Genomic DNA, 25,615 nt, shown 5'->3' on the forward strand with positions numbered 1-25,615 from the left:
GAGATACAACATGCTGGTATGGGGAGATGACATCATGGTTTCAAGCGCATGGGTTCAGCATAGACAGATTGCCTCCCTTCCAATACTCACTGGATGCACCCTCTCTGACTCTTACACAGTCAGAGATCACCAGGCTCATCCCCGCCAGGACCTGACTCAGCTAGACACTAGGAGGACATGGATACAGCCAGCACAGGAGTTGGGCATGAAGATGGCTTTCTATAGAGCACATCTTCTCCAGCTTATGGAGGACGGTTTTGTGACGAGGCCAAGATACATGGACACCCACTTGTCTCATGGGATACGATGTGCTATTGGGTAGATACGCACATCTTCACACCAACTGCGGATCGAGACTGGGAGTACCGGCAGAGGCCAGGACATGCCCCTTGTGTGACGTCGAGCCTCATACAGAGTTGCACTACACATGCCACTGCCCCGTCTACTACGAGATACGAGGCCGCTTCCATTGCTTGTTCAGAAAGGGCTTTGGACCACTCTCCAGAGTCATGCGATACGAGGATCAGAGATCCCTGGGTTTGTTTTTGCTCGAGCCGCACACACGCAGAGAGAGCTTGATAAGAGGAGAGGCTAACCAATCTCAGAGATAGATCACAGACTTCTTTAGAGCTGCCACTAGACACCCGGAGGAGCTACGACCACAGAGAGCTCGTCGCCTCACACCAAAGGCACACTAATCGACCGAGTGACCGAGTTGGGGAGATCCAGACGCCCACGACTACTGAGGACTACACAACATCGACGGAGGCTGCATCAAAGGATTCGGATCACTTTGGCCCGACATGCACGACGCCCGGTCAGACCACTGACCATGGAGAAGATTGATGAGATCCGCTAGCAACCGATGCTGGATCTCTTGTGATCTAGCTATCCCAACTAGCTGCTTAGTTCACACCTAGCAGTTTAGGATTCCATGGTATTTTTGTAGCAGGCTACAGTGTCACTTTCACAGGACACAGAGTACAGTTGGTCTGGTCTGGTCCACACTAGAAGGACTCTCTGGGTTGAGCAGTGACACGTGGCAGGATACAGACGATGGTTTAGTGGACATCGTGGCCAGGTCACCACCACCACTTAGCTTGGAGATTGGCTTAGGTGGCTGATATTTATGAGCCGTTGGTGGATCATCTTCTAAATATATGGTCTAGCGTCGTCGTTTTGAGTAGCGAGTCTATACACACAGCACGCTTCACCATCCCTGCACATCTGAGTCTCGACACCCCCATTGTACCTGTGAGTCCTGGGTTGGAGCTGAGTGTGCTGCCGCGCCAGAGTCTATATGGTTCTTTGAGATAGTCGAGTCATATGTTATGGTTTGCTGTTGTGTCTCTGTGAGCTCAGTCGTTATCTGTTGTTCCTTTGTTTTCAGTCTGTTTTGAGTGAGATTGTCACGCACATTGCACTGAGTAGCACCCACTGTAGAGAGCACGACACACTATCCACGCTACATGTGCTCTCATTTTGGCGATCACGGTGGGACCTCAACTGAAGTCTCACTCTCTGTTGAGATACGAACAGTGAAGCTAGTTGGTTTTTACCTAGCTTTGCCTACCTTGCCTTGCACTTTGTAGTCTGGTGGTCTGGTCCTCTCTCACCCTGTTCCAACTGGTCTAGTCCTCTCTCGCCCTGGTCCAATCAGCCCTCGTCCCTGGACTAGTCCTCCTCGTCCCTAGTCCAGTCCTCCTCGTCCCTGGTCAGTCTGGGTGTCACTCTCCAGGACACCCTCCACAAAACTGTCCCCTTCGGGCTTATTGCCACTTCTGCGAAAAGTCTGGGCATGAGGACAAGGACATTACTACCTCAAGGGATTGCGACAAATACAGCAAAGTCTTGGTCCTACTCTTCAACAAGGGCCAGCACCTGCATCCAACATGGTTTCTCCCTATCACCTCAAATCTTCTATGCCTCTACCTCCAACTCCATGCACCAGGAGCAAGGACCACCTCGCCCTTCGACTCACCCATTGAATCGGCCCATTTTGTGCTACAGATGCGGGGAATATGGTCATATGATGAAAGAAAGTTAGGGTCATGCATAAACCTGGCTTGCTGTGAGTACAATTGCCCATGCATTGGATTTTTGCCAGTGCACATCCTTGCTATATTTGATATTAGACATGACCAGAATATTCCACAGCAGAAACACACAGTGCACAGCCCTGCAAAAGTAAAAGCAAATAAATCGGGTAAAACTCCGGAAATGCTTTGCATGTTGACCTTGGTTGTTTCCTTAAATCACCCTGCATTTTCGACAATTTTTAAAGCCTGACTTCATTACATGCCAAGAGCTGTTACAGCAAGAAAATTCTGCATCCGGACTGATAGAAACAAATTCCTTCCACAGCTTGCTTGCATAAAAGGGACCTGAAAACAAAAAGAGAAATTACTAAATGCTTACTTAATCTAAACTGGTGGAACATGGATGAGCTTGAGAAACATAACGAAGATTAAAAGCGCACTTGTTTCACATACAAGGCCAAGGAGAATTGCACTCAACTTGGAGAGCACTTCCTTCCTCTTATCAATGAAACCTGTGGAAAAGAAAAACAACAGCAGCTAATCGATTTCACAGTACTCTTCAGCTACACAGGTTAGAAGATTACGAATGGCCATGACTGGCAAAACAAACCAAGTCACTGTGGTGGTTATAAGACATTATATGTCACAACAATGTACTAGTTATATTAGCAACATTGCTAGCTATGCTGGGTGGGGCTCCAGCTAAAACCAAAAAGGAGGATCTTGTCCAGCTCAACATAGTATTTTTAATATGCCCATAGCAATTCTCTCTGAACTTGCCCAATCCGGGCCCTTGCACAGAGTGCGGAGGCTTTACATGCCAGAGAAGAGGCATGGATACAATATCGCCTAGTCTCCTTGCAAACCTTTTTCCTAAATCAAATCTCTCTCTAGCTATCCACGCTGCGAGAGAGAGAGAGAAATGAAATGAAATGATAAATTAACGTCTACAAAAGGCCAAAATGACCTATGAGACCAAACTGATTAGAATGGTGAGTCTAGTACCAAGTCTGGTTACAAACAAAGAAAACTAGAAACTAGAAACTAAGATAGGAGTGCTACCGACTCCTATGGAAGGCTGGTAAGCTGAGCAATGGTATAATGCCACAAAGGTACAAAGTGGGGATAAGTGTCACCATGATACAGTATAGCAGTAGCATGAGGTCTATCCCGATCGACACTCTGGGTATCGTGCTAGAATCCTGTGGATCCTCTGCCGCAATCTCCGTCGGTGTTGCGTGGCTCCCCTCCTCAGTCGTGGTCGTCTCGATCTCCCCAACTCTATAGCTCGGTCAATGAGAGTACCACTGGTGTGTGTATGGGTCGGAACCGAGCTCTGTGGTGGTGGTGGCTCCTCTGCCTCTGTGGTACTCGAATCTGAGATGCGTCTCTGGGACTGTCTCTGTCTATGCACTCTCAATAGAGAGTCTCTATGTCTCTGTATCTCAAGTAGAAATAATCCGAGACATCTCTGATCATGATATTTCATGACTCTATCTAACGAATCAAAACCATCTCTCAATAAACAGTGAAAGCGTCCCCGAATCTCATAGTAGACTGTGCAATGACATATGAAGTGAAACTCTGTCTCTGGCTCTGCATGGCATAACTGACATATCCTCTTGTCTACTGGTATGCCTCTGAATCTTCCTGTCTCAATCCCAAGCTGGTGTGAAGATGTGTGTATCTGTCCTATGGCACATCGTAACCCATGAGATAGATGTGTGTCCATGTAGCTGGGCCGTGTGACAAATCCATCTGTTGTGAGTTGGAGAAGATGCTCTCTATAGAAAGCCCTCTTCGTACCCAACTCCCATGATGGCTCTATCCATGTCCTCCTGGTATCAAGCTGGATAAGATCCTGCCGAATGAGTCTAGTAATCTCCACCCGTGTAAGAGCCAAAGATGGTGCATCAAGAGAATACTGGAAAGAAGGCCGCCTGTCCATGCTGAAACCATGCCTCTAAAACCATGAGCTCATCTACGCATACCAACATGATGTATCTCCCTGTAATGCCAGCTGTCTGGATGACTCAAGAGCAAGCCTAGCATATCTGTCCTTGGTGGTGTCCCATAAGCTCTGTACAAATGATACTGATCTGGTAAGTGCCTCAATCTCCATAGGTGGGGCAGCCAGCTCCACTCGTATGATGTCATGTGGAACTGAGGTCTTGGCTCTAATCAGCCTAGAAATCATAGATACCAAGGGCCTCTCCATATTACTCCATCCAGCACTGTCAACAAATGGTCCCCAAACCTGAACCCCGTAGTGCATAACTGAAGCGACCAAAGTGTCGAAGAGCCAGAGCTTTGTTCGAGGTTCCTGGGAACTGAACCTACGAACAAATCCTCTCTAAACCGCCTAGGGCTGCATAGGCACGAGTCAATCTAGTGTCTGCTGCCACTTTTAGTGTGAACCTCGGTCCACTAAAGACCACCCCAAGATATGTGTATGCATCAATGTACTCCATACTATCCTGACCATATATGAATGTAGGTGCTGATCTCCTGACCCATTGTGGCGTGGTATTAAATACCATGACCTTGGTTTTACCAAGGTTGACAAACAATCCACTATCCCCTGCAAAACTATGCAATGCATCCAAATGTCTCTGCATACCCTCTGGTGAGTCTGATATCAACACGATCTCGTCAGCATACAATAAAAGAGGGATCCATGTCCCTGCAAGCTGAGCACCTCTATCTTCTCCTTTGTCAATATAATCAGAGACCTCATCAACATACATACCCAATAAAGTAGAGGACAATGGGCATCCCTGTTTCACTTTGATAGTGGAGTGAATTATGTTAGATATCCCCTCTGGTGTGCATACATGACCCATCACTGAACTGTACAATGCCATAATCCCCCATATCAGTTATGTGGGTACCCCCAATTCCATAAGTCGGCGCATCAATCTGGCCCTTGGTACTGTGTCAAAAGCTTGCGGAAGTCCACAAAGCTGCAATATATCCGTTTACCATGTGCTCCACCCTCCTCAATGATAGCTCTGAGTGTAAAGACATGATCCAGTGTGGAGAAACCCCTCCTAAAACCAACTTGTCCAGGTGCCCGTATGCCCATAATCTCTGCCCAACTGCTCAACCTATGCTCAAGGATGGATGCATACAACCGTGCCAATGTGTATCCTACCATGATAGTACGGTAATTCCCCGGCACTGTGGGGTCTCTTGTCTTGAAGATAGATACAATAGTAGACAATCTCCAAGACTCAGGAAAGCCCTCGCACATGACACGGTTGAACAACCGTGCAAGCATCTCTGCCAACAAGTCCCCAGCATGTATGATGTGCTCTGCTACCAAACCCTCATGATCCTGTGCCCGTCTGGTCTTCATCCTATCAATGGCCTCCTTTACCATCGCAGTGGTAAAGAAGGTGCTCGTAGCCGGACATAGCTGTGGTGGATCTGGTAGGTGGCTGTCCAGGTACAATGTATAATGATGCTGCATACTGCCCCCATATCTCTGTAGAAGTAATCATTGGTGGGGGAGACTGCTCATGGAATAGACGCCAAGCCTCTCCTGAATCTCTACTAAGGAAGAGCTGATATAAATCCTGCTCCATCTGGACCAAGAAAGCTCGCTTCTTCCTCGTACTAGTAGTCGTGTAGCAATACGAGACTCTCTATAGGTGATCACTCCCAATGCAAGCTCCCGTTGGATCTGAGCTCTCCTCTGTCGACACTCCTCATCATACCAGCTATTCTAATTTCTGAGGCATGTGCCCAGAACGACGAGAGAGAGAGAGAGAGAGAGAGAGAGAGAGAGAGAGAGAGAGAGAGAGAGAGAGAGAGAGAGAGAGGGAATGGCCGTTTTCAGGTCTCCGTTCCCCGTTCCCATTCCAAGTTCCCGTTCCGAATCCCTATTCCGTGTTTCAAACGTGAGTACCCGTAACAGGGAATGGCATTTTGTTCCGGTTTCCCATTCCGGTTTCCCATTCCTGGTAACTATATGAGAGAGAGAGAGAGAGAGAGAGAGAGAGAGAGAGAGAGAGAGAGAGAGAGAGAGAGAGAGAGAGAGAGAGAGAAAGAAAGAAAAGAAAGAAAGCTTTATTAACGTCTTCGAAAGGCCGAACTCGACCTATGAGACAATATCATATACATGTGTTGATGCTCTAGGCATCGGAAAATAAAAAAAGGGTACAAACTGAAATGAGCCTATACTATGCAAGAGGGTGTGGTAGGGTGGTGCATGTGGTGTACAATGTATAGTGTGGGTCCTCGTGTCGAGGTGTGCTCACGCATCATCAGGCTCAACTAGGGGCTGCAAGGTGATACCACCATGAGATGATAGGGAGGGTATCTAAAAACAAGCAACATATGTAGGGTAGAGAATGTGGTACATCGGTGGTGGCCTGCTCAAGTATCTCTGGAATGCTGGATCTCCTGGTGCTGGTACATGACTCTGCTCTAGATACTGATGGTGTAAGGTTAGTATTCTCGAGATCTCCCTCTGGTGACACCCATGTGTCCTGTATCCTGGGAGCCTCGGTCTCCGACGTGCCCTCTGAGACTTTGCCTGCAGAAGGGTAAGCCCTCTACTCTGTGTAGGTAGTGTGGGGGGGTCTGGTCCTGCTCGTCGGAAAAACTGTGTGATGGTAGTCTGTGTCCTGCTATCCTGACTCTGGCGTGGCTGTAACAACTGCTCTCGAACCTCTAAAGCCGCAACCAGGAACTGGCCAAACCTCCTCTGCTCTCGGCCTATCATATGCTGCTGTAATGAGTCTCCAATGCCATATCTCTCTCTCAGCTTTGTATATGCTGGGCATCTCATGACAAAATGCTCCTCACTCTCCACCTCCGTCTGGCAAATCCGGCATGTACGCTCCTCTCGTGGTATGCCTCTGGCTCTGCCACTCTCAATCTCTAGCTGATGTGATGACACTCGTAGCTGGCCAATATTGACCCGAAGTCGGTGTGGCATGTACTCTTGCATGTATGATGGAATCTCAATGAATCCCTGCTCTGAGAACCTCAGAAAATGCTCATAGTAATATAGCATTTTAGGAGGTAGGGTGTCTGTGGGCCTGCGCCATGTCCTCTGAATATGAGAGAGAGAGAGAGAGAGAGAGAGAGAGAGAGAGAGAGAGAGAGAGAGAGAGAGAGAGAGAGAGAGAGATGAAATGAAATGAAATGTTATATTAACATCTTCAAAAGGCCAAAGTGACCTATGAGACCAGAAAGTTACAATGCGGTGTATCTGATACAAAGTCAGATTAACAAAATAAATTAAACTAGGATAACAAAATATAAATACTGCGGGATCCTAAACTAAGCAGTACAATGTGAAGACAATATGGGAGGGGAGTAGAGATCCATCTTCATCTGCACTCTAGACGACGAAAGAGTATGGCTTGAATCCTTTGCCGTAGCCTCCTTCGAAACTGTGTAGCTCCTCTTCTCCATCGGGGTCGTCTAGATCTCCCTAGCTCCAATGCTCCGTCTATGAGAATGCCAATATTGCGGGTAGACCTCTCCACCACTGGCTGCTCCTCTGTCTGTTCTTCTGGGTGTACGATATCTAGTGTAAAGAAATCTGTGATCTGTCTCTGGGGATGTCTGTCTTCAGCTCTCCTCAATAAAGTTTCTCTATGCCTGTGTAACTCAAGTAGATATAGCCCAAGACATCTTTGATCTTCATAACTCATGACCCTACATAGAGGCCCAAAACCTTCTTTGAATAGACAGTGAAAACGGCCTCCTATCTCATAGTACACTGTGCAATGACATATGTAATGTACTTCTGTCTCTGGCTCTAGATGGCATAAGCGGCATATCTTGCTATCTGCTGGTGTCCCTCTGAATCTGCCAGTCTCAATCTCGAGCTGATGTGAGGACGTGCGTATCTGGCCAATGGCACAACGCAAACCATGCGAAAGATGCATGTCCATATAGCTAGGTCGAATCACAAACCCATCCCCTGTGAGGTGGAGAAGATGCTCTCTATAGAAAGCCATCTTTGTGCCCAACTCTTGTAACGGCTCTATCCATGTCCTCCTCGTGTCCAGCTGGATTAGATCCTGACGGATGAGTCTATTAATCTCTACCCATGTCAGAGACCTCAAGGGTGCCTGTAGAGAGTATTGAAAAGGAGGCAACATGTCCATGGTGAAACCATGTGTCTGAAACCATGATGCCATCTGTGCATACCAGCATGATGTATCCCCATTAAGAGCTAATTGTCTGGAGGACTCTAGAGCCACCTTGGCATATCTGTCTCTGGTAGTATCCCACACACTGTGTACAAAGGAGACTGATTTGGTAAGCGCCTCAATCTCCATAGGGGGGGCAGCTAATTCCGCTCGAAAGATATCATACAGTACGGAAACCTTGGCTCTAATCAACCGAGAGATCATAGATACTAGGGGCTTCTCCATACCCCTCCAACCATCCTGGCCTATAGAAGGTCCCTAAACCTGCACCCCATATAACATAGTAGAGGCAACCAAAGTATCAAAGAGCCATAACTTTGTCCTAGGTTCCTAGAACTGAACCTCCGAACACATCCTCTCCATTCCTCCCAGAGCCGCACCGGCTCTAGTTAGTCTAGTCTCTACTGCTCTTCTCAAAGAAAATCTCGGTCCAGTAAAGACTACCCCTAGGTAATTGTATGCATCTGTATACTCCACAATCTCCTGACCATATTTGAAAGTAGGTACTGATCTCCTGCCCCATTGCGGTGTGGTGTTAAACACCATAACCTTGGTTTTACCTAGGTTTACACACAGTCCACTATCCTCTGCAAAATTGCGTAGTGCATCCAAATGTCGTTGCATACCTTCTGGTGAGTCAGATATCAGCACAATATCATCAGCATATAGCAACAATGGGATCGACGTCCCTACCAGCTGGGCACCCCTGTCACCCTTTGTGTCAATGTAATCAGACACCTCATCAACATACATACCAAATAGAGTAGGAGACAATGGGCAGCCCTGTTTCACTCCAATAGTAGAGTGAACTAAATCAGATACCCCTTCCGGAGTGCGTACATGTCCCACCACTGATCTGTACAAAGCCATAATCCCCGAAATCACCTCTATAGGCACCCCCATCTCCTGCAGTCTGTACATCAATGGAGCTCTTGGTACCATGTCAAATGCTTTGTGAAAATCCACAAAGCTACAATATATCCGTCTCCCATGTGCTCTGCCCTCCTCAATGATGGCCCTGAGTGTCAGAATATGATCAAGAGTGGAGAAACCCCTTCTGAAGCCGGCCTGACCCTTTGCTCGTACACCCTCGCCCTCTGCCCAATTACTCAAGCGTTGCTCCAGAATAGATGCATACAACCGTGCCAATGTGTGTCGAACCATAATAGTGCGGTAATTCCCAGGCTCTGTAGGGTCACCACACTTGAAGATGGGCACAATATTAGACAACCTCCATGTCTCAGGTAATCCCTCACACATGGCACGATTGAACAACACTGCGAGAACCTCCATCAGCATATCCCTGGCATATATAAAGTGCTCCGCTACTAGACCGCCCTGATCATATGCCGAGAGAGAGAGAGAGAGAGAGAGAGAGAGAGAGAGAGAGAGAGAGAGAGAGAGAGAGAGAGAGAGAGAGAGAGAGAGAGAGAGAGAGAGAGAGAGAGAGAGAAATGAAATGAAATGAAATGTTATATTAACGTCTTCGAAAGGCCCTAGTGACCTATGAGACCAGAAAGTTACAAGGTGGTGGATCTGATACAAAGTGAGAGTAACAAAATAACAACAATACAAAACAAAGATATATACTATGGGATCCTAGACTGGTCGATGTGATTTAAGCAAAAATGGGCGGCTTGCTGGGATAGCTGAATCACAGGAGATCCAGCATCGGTCGTTGGCGGATCTCATCAATCTCCTCCATGGTTAGTAGTCTGATCGGGCGTTGTGTATGCCTGGCTAGAGTGCTCCGAATCTTCTGACGTAGCCTCTGTCGATGCTGTGTAGTCCTCCGCAGTCGTGGGCGCCTGGATTTCCCCAGTTCAGTCGCTCGGTCGATCAGTGTGCCTCTGGTGTGAGACAAGGGGGAGCTCTGCTGTGGGAGTGGCTCTTGCGACTGTCCCGTGTTTGCTCTGAAGAAGTCTGTGATCCGTCTTTGAGACTGGCTAGCCTCGCCACTCATCAGGCTATCTCTGTGTCTATGCAGCTCGAGCAAGAACAAACCAAGGCATCTCTGATCCTCGTATCCCATGACTCTTGAGCAAGGTTGTAAGGTACGTAGTATTCGGTACGTACTGTACGTTGTACCGTATGGATTGGGCCATAAGGTACGTAAAATTCGTAGTATATTTTTTAAAAAAGCTAAAAATACAAAGAATTTCAAATTTATATACAACCTGTCTAGTTTAAAAACACTGCACAATACTTAAACATAGCCACAACTTTCAAAAAACACTTAAAATCACCCCACAAGTTAAGTAACCGCTAGATAACTCTGCAACACAATTAACGCACACTTCCAAGTTGAATACAAAACTTACAATCTTTCGCGAGGTCAGGACTCTAGAGTGCCTCCTTGCAGACTCCAAACACAAAGAGAGGGAGGGAGGGAGGGAGAAAGAACCTTATCGGTGGCGGCAAATCCTTCCTTGGTCTCTGTGCAGAGACTCTGTTCTACTCTCTGATTCTCTGTTGTGATAATAACCAGTATAGGATAGGTGGACTTATTAAAGGCCTCGCCCACCTAATCCGACCATGGGGAATAGGCACCGTTGGCGATTTTTTTTTTCAGAGGTTTATTTTTTCAGAGTTTTTTTTTTTTTTTTTTTGGGTACGTACGGAATCGTACGGTGCGTACGGATACCGTACGGACGTACCTTACGGTACGGAACCATACCGTATGTACGTACGGAAACAACCTTGCTCTTGAGAGTGGTCCAAAACCCTCTCTGAACAAGCAATGGAAGCGGCCTCGTATCTCGTAGTAGGCGGGGCAGCGGCATGTATAATGCAACTCTGTCTCAGGCTCCATGTCACACAAGGGGCATGTCCTGGCCTCTGCTGGTATTCCGCTGTATCTCCTAGTCTCAATCCGCAGCGGGTGAGAAGATGTGCGTAACTAGCCAATAGCACATCGTATCCCATGAGACAAGTGGGTGTCCATGTATCTGGGTCTCGTCACAAAACCATCCTCCGTAAGTTGGAGAAGGTGGTCTCTATAGAAAGCCATCTTCGTGCCCAACTCCTGTGCTGGCTGTATCCATGTCCACCTGGTGTCTAGGTCTTGGCGGTTGAGCTTGGTGATCTCTGACTGTGTAAGAATGAGAGATGGTGCATCCAATGAGTACTGGAATGGTGGCAGCCTGTCTATGCTGACCCCATGCACCTGAAACCATGATGCCATCTCCCCATACTAGCATGTTGTATCTCCTTGCATGGCTAACTGTGGAGAGGACTCAATCGCAATGCGAGCATATCTGTCTCTAGGAAGTTCCCATGTGCGGTTTATGAAGGAGACTGATTTGGTGAGCGCCTCCACCACCGAGGGGGGGGCGCTAGCTCTGCTCGGATAATGGCCCGTCATACTAATGCCTTGGCTCTAATGAGCCACGAGATCATAGAGACGAGCGGTTTCTCCATGTTCCCCCATCCATCTGTGTGACCCGGCCTCCCGTGGTGATCCAATGAAGGTCCCCATATCTCAGCTCCATAGAGCAATGCTGAAGCCACCAAAGTGTCAAAGAGCCAGAGCTTCGTCCGGGGCTCCTGAAACTGAACCTGCTAACACATCTTCTCCAACCTACCCAATGCTGCGTGGGCTCTAGTCAGCAGTCTGGTCTCTGCTGCTCTTCTGAGTGAGAATGCAGGTCCGCTAAAAACCACTCCAAGGTAAGTGTAAGCATCTGTGTACTCCACAGTCTCCTGGCCGTATGTGAATGTAGGTGCTAACCTCCTGATCCACTGTGGGGTGGTATTAAACACCATAACCTTGGTTTTACCAAGGTTGACAGACAAACCACTTTCGTGGGCAAACCTATGCAAAGCATCCAATTGACGTTGCATTCCCTCTGGGGATTCGGAGATCAACACTATATCATCAGCATATAACAAAAGTGGAATCCATGTCCCTGCCAACTGTGCACCTCTATCATCATTGCTCTCAATGTAGTCAGAAACCTCATCCACATACATACCGAAAAGAGTAGGAGAGCGGGCAGCCCTGCTTCACCCCAATAGTGGAGTGAACCGGTGTAGAAAGTCCCTCAGGGGTGTGTACATGCCCTACTACTGATCTGTACAATGCCATGATCCCCCAGATGAGCTCTATGGGTACTCCCATTTCCTGTAATCTGCGCATCAATCTAGCTCTGGGTACTGTGTCAAAAGCTTTGCGGAAGTCCACAAAGCTACCATAGATCCGTTTACCATGAGATCTGCCCTCCTCGATGATGGCCCTGAGTGTCAAGATCCTGAACCCTGCCTGCCCAGCTGCACGCATTCCTTCCCTCTCTGCCCATCTACTCAGCTGTTGCTCAAGAATGGATGCATACAACCGTGCCAATGTGTGTCCAATCATGATAGTGCGATAATTCCCAAGCTCCATGGGGTCTCCTGACTTGAAGATAGGTACAATCGTAGATAGGCTCCAAGTGTCCGGTAGGCCCTCACACATGGCACGGTTAAACATAACTGCTAGAAGCTCTGCTGGTAGGTCTTTGGCATGCATGAAATGCTCAGCGACTAAGCCATCATGATCATATGCTCTCCCAGTCCTCATCCTGTCAATAGCTTTCTTCACCATCTCAGTGGTGAAAAAAGCACATGTGTGTGGGCATGGATAGAGGGGGTTGGGAAGGGGCGGCTGTCCAAGTACTGTGTACACAGATGATGCGTACTGACCCCAGGTCTCTGTGGAGGAAATAGGCGGGGGGGGGGGGGGGGGGGGGGGGGAAGTGCTCATGCAAGAGCCTCCACGCCTCACGCGAGTCCTGACTCAAGAATAGCTGGTATAGATCCTGCTCGAGTCGGGCCAAAAACGCCCTCTTCTTCCGCCGCACCAGGAGTCGGAAGTCAATCTGTGACTGTCTTTGAGTGACGTGCCCCAAAAGAACCTCCCTCTGGAGTCTCGTACTAGCTGTTCTGAGGCATGCTCCCTGATCGGCGTCTCTGCTCAGGCTGGGTGTGTGGGTATGCCTCTACTGCTGCATCATGTAATGTTTGTGTTAGTATAGTAGTTAGCTCCTCCAGAGGTCGCCCCAGGTCCTCAGTGCATAGGCGTCTGTAGATCCCGTCTATGTATACAAAATCCGTCTCCCGTGTGAAGGTGTAGCGAGTAGGGGCTGCTACCCATGGCCTGTGTGCTACACTGAACGGGAAGGAGATGGTCATCGACATCAGAGCATGATCCACTGCCACCCCGACCGGTCTGGGCCCAACTGTGAGATCCTGGATACTAGAGATGAGAGAGGCTGTAGGAGATACGCAGCTTTGTAATGGAGGTTTCACATGTTGCTACCTCTTTGGGTCATGTTTTATCTGGACTCACCATGGTAGAACAAGGCCCTCTTTGTCTCTCCTCTTTTTTTTTGCAGACAAGCAAAGAAACTTAGCATTTTTTGTTATGCAGGATGGAGCTTCTATGCGCCATAAAGCTAGCCAATGTGTGCATACTCTTGTTTTTTTGTGATCAAAGATAAATATATCTGATGTATAATTATTTGCATGTGGTAGGGAAAAAATAATGATACAGTAGGAGTTGACGTTGTAGGGGCCAAATAGCGCAATCTCTTCACAACTAGTGTATTGAGCATTGGCAACAAGGTCTGTCAGCTGCCTAGTCGCTCTGAAGGTGGAGATCCTGAGACTTGTAGAGGTTTATAAATAATGAGCTCCTCTTTGAGTAAATATACCTTCTTCTTCAGCTATACTTCCTACTTCGTCAATGGCTGACCCTTAAGCTTGATAATAGTCTTTATTCAATAGGAAAGCAAATGGTGATTCCACGTATAAATTTCCTTGTCCACGTCTGGGAACAAGGCTCCTCTGGAGCCTATAAGATCTGCTACAAAGAAGTTAAGAAACAACCTTGTATTTAGATATCTTAAGAACTTAAAAGCCCACAATTGTCTTTTGTTTCCTTTTGCTTCTTAAAGTGGAGCCCAGTCTCTCCAATGTTCGAATATAATAGCAGACAAGATAATAATTGATGTGTGTGTCATTATCAAGTACCGTACAGGACCGCTCTACTCAAAAAAGATTTGTTAAACATCCAACAATGATGGTGACTTTATTACAGGCGAATCTTTGCTCTTCAAGGTCTAACAGAAACAACCATAGTGTGTCCTCAATTTTGCTCAAAGTGGAGCTGTAAAAGGATGCTTCACTCTCGTAGTACAACAACCCAGATAAACCTTTGCTACTTTGCTTGGTGAACGACTGTATATAGCCTTAACCACGGATACTAGAATCAGATAATAAAGTTATGTTCAAACAAAGACCGTTTTTGGCATCAATAATTATTATTATAAGTGGTATCAACGCTTTTGTGGTATGATCTGCAGCTGAATCCCACCTAAGTATGGCCGCAGGCCTTAATAGGACAAAAGCATCCTGTACCATGGTTCTGAGGAAGGCAAAGAATTGGAAACTCCGATCAAAGTGTCAAAGTGGTTGTCTTCTAAAGAATTAAGAGGACTAATACCTTTTTCTACAGCGGAGGGAGAAGTTGGAAACATTCAACCATAAAACACATAGGGCACCATGAAATGTGGAGGGACTTAAAGGTGACCTCCCTCATTTGCAGGATTGTCAGCACCTGCCCCAGTCGTGGGGAGGTTCGAGATTTGGTGCAGGCACGCCTCTTAGCCTAGGTCTGCAAGCTTATCAACATGCAGATTCTCGGCCGAGGCTATTGCCAGATTTAGTTTGAGGGGGCCAGATATCGTGGCCAAGGTATTTCAGATGATTCCTGTTGCTCCAGGAGCTTGGAGGGCTTACTTCAGACAATGGCACCATGGTTTCGACCCTGCAATTGATGGGACTTCTAAGGAGACATAGTTTCCAGTTTTAATCTGCTTCCTTGGCTTATGCCGTAAGTACCTCCCCTTACTGCCTCCAATGGGGGATTTGATTGGCACCTTCATTCAGACTCCGAGGACAGCCACGACAGTTGCTGCGGAACCGGCGGGTATACCTTCGATTCTCATTTTGGTTTGCAGCCCCCATGCTCTCTCGCAAGAGATTCGTCTTCAGAAGGTGGGTATGGGTTGGATTAGACAGAGAGTTGAGTACTCCGGGCTGCCTAACCAGTGTTCCATTTGCCATCAGATGGGGCACCTAATGAAGGCTTGCCCCTGTAGAAGACCCAGCTCAGCTCGACAGTCCCAGTCTCAGCCTCAACCTCAGCATCAACAGTCAGCAGCAGGAGGCCGCTGCTTTCAACGGACTCTCAACCTTCTAACCTCTCCCACTCAGGATGACCACGATTCGCAGGAGGTACAGGATCGATGGGGCCATTGGAGACCTTGGCCTTGACCTAGTGATGAGCCGTGAGCTCTATCGTGGGTTCCTGTAGGGAACCAGTTTTGATCCTTTAAGTCGTCAGGAGCAGCATCACCACGAGGAAATTGCCAAGCCCATAGGGACTGCCTCAACTTCAGCCTCGCCTCCATCCCCTCCACCTCCTTTCCATACCAACCCCCCCCCCCCCCCCCCCCCCCCCCCCCCCCCCCCCCCCCCCCCCCCCAAATCAACCCCGTCACAAAGTGATGATGTGGCATGACCAACTAGAAGAGAAATGGCAGAGTGGACAAGAGAAACTGAACCGACCAACTTGAAGAACTTACGAGCACTGGCCGTAGGGCCTAAAACCCTAAAGACCAAAAGCCTCGACTTTGGGAGAGATTTCCGTAAATCGCGTTGACATGCTGACGTGGCAGGCTGTACAGAATTTCCGCAATTCGCATTGCAGGTGCAACGTGGCAGGATCCACGGATCTCTGTGATTTGCGCTGGGCTGCTGACGTGGCAGTTTTTACGTGAGCTTTTAGGATCAATTGCTTTTGGGTTTAGTGCTTTTGAACCTGATTGCTTTTGGGGCTCTGCTTCTGGGCATCCCTTGTAAGAATAAAAGATCCCTTGGGCCTCTTACTCTGCAGAGCATCTGGACGCAGAGGACCTTGGGAGTTGTACCTTGATGTGATATATAATAAAGAAATATTGAAAGGGGCGCCAGTGCTTCTCAGCGTGAAACTCCGGCGTGCCGTGTCGACTCTCTCTCTCTCTAGAATCAATAGCCATCCCCACTCCCACAATCATCAACATGACCCTAGAGGAAGAGCAAAGGAGGAAAGCTAGAGCTTTACATGTATGAGTGACCGGTCTAAGAGACCATGATGATGTGGAGAGGGAAGTCAAGAACTTCTAATTATGATCGGTAGTGAGGCCACTCACACAAAGGCATGGAGAGTGGGAAGAAGAGAGAAGGAAATGGGGAGACTTCCAAGGAGAGAGCATTAATCTTTCACTTCCCCTCCATGGAAGCAAAGAAGGATTTCTTGAAGAAGCATCCTACACTAAAGAAGACAGGGATATTCCTTTGGGATGACCTCACACTCTCACAGCTTGCTCATATGCAAGAAGTTATGCCTGAGATAAGGACAGCCCGAGAGAAAAGGAAATTGGCCTTCTATAGAGACAGAAGAGTGGTTATTATGGAGAGGCGCTCCGCATGACGGCGCGAGACCTATGGACCACACTCAAAGTTGCTACTTGGAATTGTAATGGATCTCTACGCCTTGATGTGGGTGCTTTTGAGGATAGTTTCATTGGGAGGGACACCATCTTCTATTATGAGACACATCACGCCCCTGGGCAGTCTATGCCACATGTCAGTGGATACAAATGGGAGACAGCTTGCATACAGGAAACTCGATCATAGCACAAAGGACGAGGCTCAGGGGGAGTGGCAGTCTTATTCAGGGAGGAGTTGCAGCCATTGATACATATAGCCCGGAGGGATAAACAGGCTAGGTACATATGGGTGAGGCTGAGGGCAGAGATAGGCAGATACCTCTACATTGCTATTTGCTACTTTCCTCCGAGTACGTCAGTATATGCACCACCTAGAGGACAGTCCCCCTTTTCTATTTGGGATGATGACATATGGGAGTTCTCTAGGGATGGTGACATTATCATCCTGGGTGGAACCGGCCCATAGGGCGGTAGACTTTGGCTTTTGTAACAGGCTACAGTGTCACTTTCACAGGACAGTTAGTTTACAGTTGGTCTTTGGTTTGGTTGGTTCACACTAGACGAACTCGCTGGGTAGAGACACGTGGCAGGGATACGGTGGTTTAGTGGACATCGTGGCCAGGTCACCACCGCCACCTAGTGGGGATAGACTTAGGTGATGTTCTTTATGAGCCGTTGGTGGCTCTTTATGATTGTATATATGAGTAGTAGTTTTGGGTCAGGGACTGGTACGTAGTCGTCTAGAGTGAGTGAGTCTATACACAGAGCACGTCTTCACCATCCTTGCACATCTGAGCCTCGACACCCCCATTGTACCTGTGAGTCCTGGGCTGGAGCTGAGTGTGCTGCCACGCCAAAGTCTGTATCAGTCTTTGAGATAGTCGAGTCATATGTTCTGGTCTGCTGTTGTGTCTTTGTGAGCTCTGTTGACGTCTATTGTTTCCTTTCTGTTCAGTCTATTTGAGTGAGATTGTCATACACATTGCATCGAGGACCACCCACTGTAGAGAGCATGACACATTATCTGCGCTACAGGTGCTCCCATTTTGGCGATCACGGTGGGACCTCAAAGGAAGGCTCACTCTTGTGGAGATACAAATCGTGAAGCTAATTGGTTGTTACCTAGCTCCGCACACTTGCTTGCACTGTGTAGATAGTCTGCTGGTCTGGTCCTCTCTCGCCCTGGTCCAACTAGTCCTAGTCCTCGTCCCTGGTCCTGGTCTAGTCCTCGCCCTGGTCCAATCCTCCTCGTCCTACTAGCTAGGTGGTCTAGTCGCTGGTCCTGGACCAGGTGGTCTAGTCACTATCCTCACTTGTCCTGTTTTAGACCTGCGTTGTTCAGCCCACAGTTAGAGTCTTCTTGCCCAAAGCTTGGTTGGATTGGTGGTCACTGCATGACACATACAAGGCAGTCAGTTGAGCGTTAGCGCATTACCGAGCCCTCTGAAGCACTATAACAGAAGACGACCTGTGGTATCTAGTAGAAGTCCATTAACCTCATCACCCATACCTCCACATACGACATCCCCCATTCCTTCATCCAGTTCCACATCTTCCACATCACCTTCTCCAGCAAAGCTCTCTCCTATTCTGCTACAACAGGCTCAACAAGGGGCCATGGAGGCGTTGGCTAGTGTGTTGGCCAAGGTAAACATCAAGTTCCCCACCTTCAAAGGACTCTCTTCGGAAGGTGCTGCCGACCATGCACGGAGGTTCGTATCTCTCTGTAGAGGACGTGGTCTTAACAGAGAAGATGCTTATCTGGTACTTTTTCCATCCACCTTGGACGGCTTAGCAGACAAATGGTACAGCCAGTTTGCAGAGAATCATTTTGCAACTTGGGCAGACTTAAGACAACAGTTCTGTGCAACTTTCAGGCCGGGTGACTACCAAGAGAAAGTGTTGGATGAGTTGGCCAACATGGTGCTCCAGCCAGAGGAGACTTTTGCAGAGCTTATGACTAAAACCAAGTCTCTGGTTGCCAAGCTTCCCCAGCAACCCGGTGAATTCATGGTTAAGAAGTAGGTTGGAGAAGGCGCTCCCCAAAACCTCTCAGCAAAAACTCCGAGAGAGCCTCCGACCCGACGCCACTATGGAGGAATTCATCGCAGCTGCTACTAGGATAGAGGGAGCTAGGAAGCTGTTCAACAACTCTCCTCACATAGATACTCCCTCTGTGTTCTCGGAAGGTAGTCCTGTTGATCCATTGACTTCCTTGCGCAGGGAACTTGAAGCCCTCAAACTACAACGCGCTCTCCAAGAAGAGAAATCAATCTCTCTGAGACAAGAGAAACCATGGCACCTTGAGGCTTTGGATCAAATCAAGAGAGAACTAGAAGAGCTTCGGTCTCAGCAGGAGACTAAAGCTATGGTATGGTGCAGCTCTTGTCGCTCTCCTGGACATCCTCCACAGGACTGTCCCCTTCGGGCTTATTGCCACTTCTGCGAAAAATCTGGGCACGAAGATAAGGATTGTTACTATATCAAAGGATTGCGGAAAATACAACAAAGTCTAGGTCCTTCTCTCCAACAAGGGCTAGCACCTGCATCCAACATGGTCTCACCCTATGGCCATCAAAACCCGTTGCCCCCTGTGCTGACAACACCCCCTATACAGCAAGGTATGCACAACAACTTTGCACCCCCCAACTTTTATCATGCTAGTACTCCCTCAGTTCCCCAAAGCTTCTACACCTCAACCTCCAGCTCCATGCAACAACAAGAGGAGCGACCACCTCGTCCCCCGTTTCGTCCGTCTAATCGGCCAATCTTATGCTACAGATGCGGTGAATATGGGCATTACCAAAGTAAGTGTCCTTTACCTGAAGGGTCTTCTCCTTGCAGACATTGTTCGGAGTCTAAGGACCACTACAGTAAAGATTGTCCCAAACAAAGGGCATCCTTATCTTCAGGCCCGAATCAAAACCAACAAGAGTTTACATTCCTGAAAATCAATCTAATCACAGTGAACACCACCCCTTAGCCAACACCTGCTACACATAGAGTTCGGCCAGAAGAAGCAGCAAAGCCCGCTGGCGTGCTCACTTGAGCACAAAGAGCAGCCCTGGGTTTAAGTTTGCCAACGGGACCATCTTGTTCAACCCTTCCGCAACCTGTTCAAAATGTCGAACCCGTAGGTGGTGAAAAGAATAGGCCAATCTCTATGCTTTCGGACATTGATGCAGCCTTCCTGGCAGCAGTGGCCGACTTGCAACAGGTCAAAGTTTCCGAGGAGGCCCAGATTGTAGGAGCTACGCCCACAGCGGAAGCAATCTTGAAGAACACCTTTCAGCAGGTGTCTCTTTATGAGATGCTCCCGCTAGATGCAACCCTTAGAAGTGACACCCTCTCAATAATTCAGTCTTTGTACCCTGGTACAGGGCCTAGTGGTGGGCACCTACTTGTGCAACCCTTGGAGTCTTACATGATTTCATATCCAGCTGCTCCCCTCACCGACTATAAAAGTCCACGTCTTACTGTATCTATTCTTGGGCATCAATTCTCAGGCGTCATAGTGGATGGTGGGCCTGAAATCAATCTAATGGCCGAATTTACCATGTCAGCCTTAGGTCTGCAGCCTACCCGCCCTGCTCCATCCACTATTACATTGGCAGACCAGAGGACAGTCTACCCTGTGGGCATAGTAGAGAAGGTGCCTTTGAAGGTACAAGACTTCACATTTAGCTTGGAATTTGTGGTGGTCGGTCTTCCTCAGGTGGAGGGAGGACTCCCTTTGCTGATTGGTAGACCATGGTTGCGGCATACTAAGGCACTTCATGATTGGGGAAACGACGCCATGTGGATACATACTCCTGGCTCCCAAATGCAACCAATTCGGCTTGAAGGAGGGATGGATCCAGTGGCTCATCACAGCTCATTGTCAGTACAGTCCAACCCCGACCCTGAGCAGCCCATCCCACCTGACGGGTCTGACGAGGACCTACTACAGTGGTTGGAAGCTACCACATCGATGCCATGCTACATGGTCTCTATTCAAAACTCACTTGTGCCGCCGGTAACACTCTCTCTTCCAACTCCTCAGGAGGACTAAAATGTCCAAAGTCCTACAGCGGACAGTACAACAGTCGAAGAAGTAAGTGTGTCAGCCCCAAATTCTCATGCTTCGAATGACCCGCCGATGGAAGCCCTCGGTCTCGGGGAACCTATAACACATCACCGAAGGGGGAAGAAATCTCCTCTGCATGAACTCGCCAAAGATTCCCCCCTTCCTGTAGCATCTCCCAAGTCGGACCCCCTTCAAAAGCACTCTGTTATGTCTGGGTCTGAAGATTTACCCTTCGAGGAGCTTCCACCAGGATGGTTACAAGAAGAGTATGTGGAGTTTCCAATCGATCAAACACCTGCACATGATGTCTCGAAGCTCCAGGAGGCAGCTCACCTCTCATCTTCAGAAGCACCCTCTCCAGCTACACCCCCTGACCCGGTAAGAAAACGGCCTTTGTGACTCCCTGGGGTATTTTTATCTACACTAGAATGTCTTTCGGGTTGAAAAATGCTTCACCTTCTTTCAATAGGGCGGTATATCTCATCTTTTTCCTCTGCTTACGGATCATCTTCACATCTTCATGGACGATTTTTCGACCTTCTCAGTTGCTCAATGTTCAACCCCAGTGGAAAATCTAGAAGAACACCTCGCTCAGCTCTCTGCTGTCTTCCTCAGGTGCAGAGAGGCACGCCTAAAGCTAAATCCTAACAAATGTCATTTTTTGGTTACTGAGGGCACACTTCTAGGCCATGTGGTGTCTGCTAAAGGTTTAACGCCTGACTCAGAGAAGATCGTGGCAATCTTAAAGTTACCACCTCCCATCAACCCAAAAGGGGTGCAGATCTTTGTAGGCCACACAGGTTATCATTGCAGGCTTATACGCATGTACGCACAGGTGGCTCAACCCCTAACCCACCTAACCAGTGTTGCTGTTCCCTTTGAATGGTCAAATGCAGAGACTGAAGCTTTTGCATACCTTAAAAAACGCCTCACTGAAGCGCCTATCTTAGTAGCTCCCTACTAGTCACTCACCTTTCATGTGCATACAAATGCCAGTCAACTGGCTGTGGGTGCCGTGCTGACTCAGCCTAGTAAGGAGTACAACCTGGATCGCCTTGTTCACTATGCAAGTCGCCTACTCACCAAGGCAGAGCGCAACTATAGCACCACAGAAAGGGAAGGTCTAGCTATTGTGTATGCTCTGCAAAAATTTCGGCATTACTTATTAGGAGTCCACTTCACAGTTATTACTGATCACCATGCCCTGCGATATCTGCTCAACAAGCCGTAGGTTGCAGGTAGAGTATGGCGATGGCTACTCTTATTTCAAGAGTTTGATTTTGAAGTGGTACTCAGGCCCGACAAACATCATGTCCTTGCCGACCACCTTTCTCGCGTTCACACTGGTGAAGAAGCAACAGGGGTTGCTGACAACTTTCCCGATAGCAGTCTCTCTAAGGTGGATACCACCCCGGAATGGTACGGCGATGTTTTGCATTTGCTTTCTACTGGCCTATACCAAGAGAACGCTTCTCCACTGTAGAAGAGACGCCTGTTGCTGAAGTTCAGGCCATTCACTTTGATTGGGGGCCAGCTATACAAATCAAGGCAGGATGGTGTTCTGAGGCGGTGTGTCTCCCCTCATGAAGTCGAGTATATATTGGAGGATGCCCACAGTGGTCCCACTGGTGGCCATTACCCTGGTCATATTACTGCACAGAAGATTCTCCAGTGTGGCTTATGGCGGCCCTATATCTTTCGCGATGCAATTGCCTATGTAAAGGTATGCGATGTATGTCAGCGCTGTGGCCCTAAACCAAGCAAGCAGTCAAAAAACGTCCTCTGCAGGTCTCTATGGCATGGCAACCCTTTGAGAGATGGGGCATAGATTTTGTAGGTCCAATTACTCCCTCCGCCCAACCCAGCAATCGGAAGTATCTCTTGGTGGCTACAGATTACGCAACGAAGTGGACAGAGGTACTAGCAACAACGGACTGCACTGGCACTACAGTAGCCAAGTTTCTCTACGAAAATATTTTGTGCAGATTTGGATGTCCCTTGGAAATCACGAGTGACAGGGGTAGTCACTTTGTGAATGAAACAATTTCAACCTTGCTTGCCAACTACAAGATTTTTCACCGAAAATCTTGTTCCTATTACCCTAGAGCAAACGGGCAGGCAGAGAGCACTAATAAGGTTCTGATAGCACTCCTGCGGAAAGCATGTCATCTTCATCCCTCGACTTGGGCTCAAGCTATCCACGGTACCCTTTGGGCATATCGAACTTCTTTCAAAGCCACAACCAATTCCACCCCATTTCAATTAGCTTTCGGTTTGGAAGCGATAGCACCTTTCGAATTCGACTCAGGATCTCCGCGAGTGGGCAGTCTTTGTGCCAATGGAGATTTGGGGTCGGCATCTGTCTCTCGTCTTTTCCTTCTGGATGAAAGCCAAAGTTTGGCTTCACTGGCTTTGGAAGCAGAGCAGCTTCGTCGTAAAGCCTGGCATGATCGCCATCTCAGAAAGCCGCAAATAACGCAAGGAGCACTGGTGCTACTTTATCAAGCCAAGTTTCTGAAAAAAGCAAAGAAGTTGGTCCCAGCATGGCAAGGACCATATAAGGTGATGGAGATTCTACCCCACGGAGCTGTACAATTAGCCACCCTCGAAGGAGTTCCGCTGCCTTTAGTCAATGGATCTCGGATCAAATGCTATCATGCTTAAGCTGCCGATCAAGAGTCTAACCGGTCTACAATCAAGTGTTGAGCTTCGCCGATTCCTGGACCTTTAAATAACTTCGGAATCACTATCTTCGGCATCCTTGCTATTCCTTTTCATCTTATCTCATACACCCTCTCCTTACACGGCTCTCCTTCTGCAGACTCTGTTAAGCTCAATGGGTTTGATTCTGGAATTGGATAAACTCTACCCTTCACTGTCTATCTTCAATCTCTGTCTGTATCCTATGTAAACCCCTCTGTGTTGTGTGTGTAGGAATGATTCTAGTCTCGGGCATAACCTACCCTCCTCAACCCCGACTCATGCCTTTTTTTTTTTTGCAAAGCACAGGATTCTTTGATCTATAACGTCTCAAGTGAAACTCAGTTCTCCTGCTATCCATAAATGCATTAGTATTTTTGAGTGGGGTATTTAGGAAGGTAATTTTTTCACCAGCAGGTTTACTTCGCGTTTTATCTGCCCCGGATTCCTTCGGAGGGTTAGATGATCTCCGATTCCAGGAATCTTTCCTACTCGTGCCTTGCTAGTACCTGTACCTTCTCGGTAATGCTTCTGATGTCCTTTCACTCCTTTCCTTTGCTTCTTCTTCTCTTTGCTTGTGAGTGCCTTGAAAATATCATTATCACCTCACCTCACCTCACCATGAAGCATTGTTGTCGTGACGCCCTTTCTATAACCAAGTGTGGTAGATTGGCTATGTCATTTCATTCTCCTCTTCAATAACCCTCTTAATAGCAGGTCTTGAGTTCAACTCCTCGGCTTGATATTTATGGTCTCTGGGATAGTTTCCTACACGTTAAAACTCTCTTCTTCTTCTTTTACCACCCTCTGCTCTCACCCCTAGCCCTTGCCTCTCCTCTCAAATCCCCTCCCCTAGCCCTCCCCCTATCTAATAACCTCTCGCCCCCTCCCCTCGCCCTCCACCTCCCCCTCCCCTATTCCCTCGCCCCTCGCCCTTTCCCATTCCCTCGCCCCTAGCCCTAGCCCTCCCCTTCCCCCTCGCCCTCGCCCTCGCCCTCGCCCTCTCCTATCTCCTATCCCCTATCCCCTCGCCCCTTGCCCCTATTCCCTTGCCCCTCGCCCTTTCCCATTTCCTCGCCCCTAGCCCCTCGCCTCTCGCCCTTGTCCCTCCCCTCGCCCCTCGCCCTTTCCTCGCCCCTAGCCCTAGCCCTCGCCTCTCGCCCTAGCCCTTCCCAGCGCCCTCGCCTCTTGAACTCCAATCCCCTCGCCTTCATCGCCCTCGCGCTCGCTTGCCAGTGCTTTCTTTAAAAAAAAAAAAAAAAACATAAATCAAAGGCGTTACTTTCTTGCAAAAAGCACTTCCCAGCGAAAGGCGTTATTTTTCCTGCGAAAAGCGAAAAGCAGATAGCGTTTATTGACGCTTTGGTACTCCATTCAGTCAGTCATCCATTACTGAAATTGATCTCGCCCTTGCTCCTGCTACAGTGGGACTCATCAATCAGTTGAAGATTCTCGGGCACAGTTTATCAAGATGGTTCGCACTCGGAATAGAGAGAAGCACCTCCAGTCCGAGGAAGAGTCCTCTGCCTCTGGGGATAGCTCTGACAGTAAATCAATTATACTCCTAGTTCAGAGAATCTTTCAGAGGAATCTTCAGAGGAAGATTCACCCCAATCAGTCATTGCTGATAGGGTCACCACTCTCCAGGTGCCTCGCCCTTCTGGTGCCCTCTCCAAGGTACCTTAACTAATGATATATCATTTACATGCGCCGAACCCGGCACTCAAGGATGTGTTCTCTCAACAGCAAATGATACACTTGGGTCTTCAAAATTTGGCTCAGGCCGATTTGTCCTGCACAATCTCTACTGCAAAGCTAAGTTCCCTCTTGCTCACTTTTCCAAAGCTGAATCGTACCACAGTTACAGTGGAGGATATCGGACACGCTATGGGAATATTGACTGTGCTGGCCACCAAAACTTTCTTGAATCTCTCACAAGAAGAAACTGCAAATGCCTGCCAGGAGCTGTTGCTGGACTCACATGCAGACTATCACAAGAGTCAGCAGTTGTATTCAGTTTTACAGTATTATTTTTTACTGTCTGCATCGAGAAGAACAGGGGTTCCATCTTCTCCAGCAATATGCGATGCTTTTTTTTGTCTCTAC

At 48.2% G+C, this 25,615-nt stretch overlaps 1 protein-coding gene across 7 annotated transcripts in view; it reads right to left on the reverse strand.

The window, feature by feature from the left end:
* Positions 1–25,615, reverse strand: part of LOC147455074 (Sodium Bile acid symporter family) — a 205,134-nt gene that overhangs the window by 29,731 nt on the left and 149,788 nt on the right. For 2 of the 7 annotated variants that reach the window (XM_086513920.1, XM_086513919.1), the window contains 3 exons: positions 2,493–2,551; positions 2,299–2,384; positions 2,062–2,179 (listed from right to left, as the gene is read on the reverse strand). In XM_086513920.1, coding sequence (XP_086370046.1) covers positions 2,062–2,179; positions 2,299–2,384; positions 2,493–2,551 — 263 coding nt within the window. Of the gene's footprint in view, positions 1–2,061; positions 2,180–2,237; positions 2,385–2,479; positions 2,552–25,615 lie in introns of all 7 variants that reach the window. The other 5 variants (XR_015188308.1, XR_015188310.1, XR_015188309.1 and 2 more) reach the window with 5 other exon arrangements.

The sequence above is a fragment of the Adiantum capillus-veneris genome, chromosome 6 (assembly GCF_014529385.1).
Source record: "Adiantum capillus-veneris isolate H3 chromosome 6, ASM1452938v2, whole genome shotgun sequence".
In the NCBI taxonomy this organism is placed as follows: Eukaryota; Viridiplantae; Streptophyta; class Polypodiopsida; order Polypodiales; family Pteridaceae; genus Adiantum; species Adiantum capillus-veneris.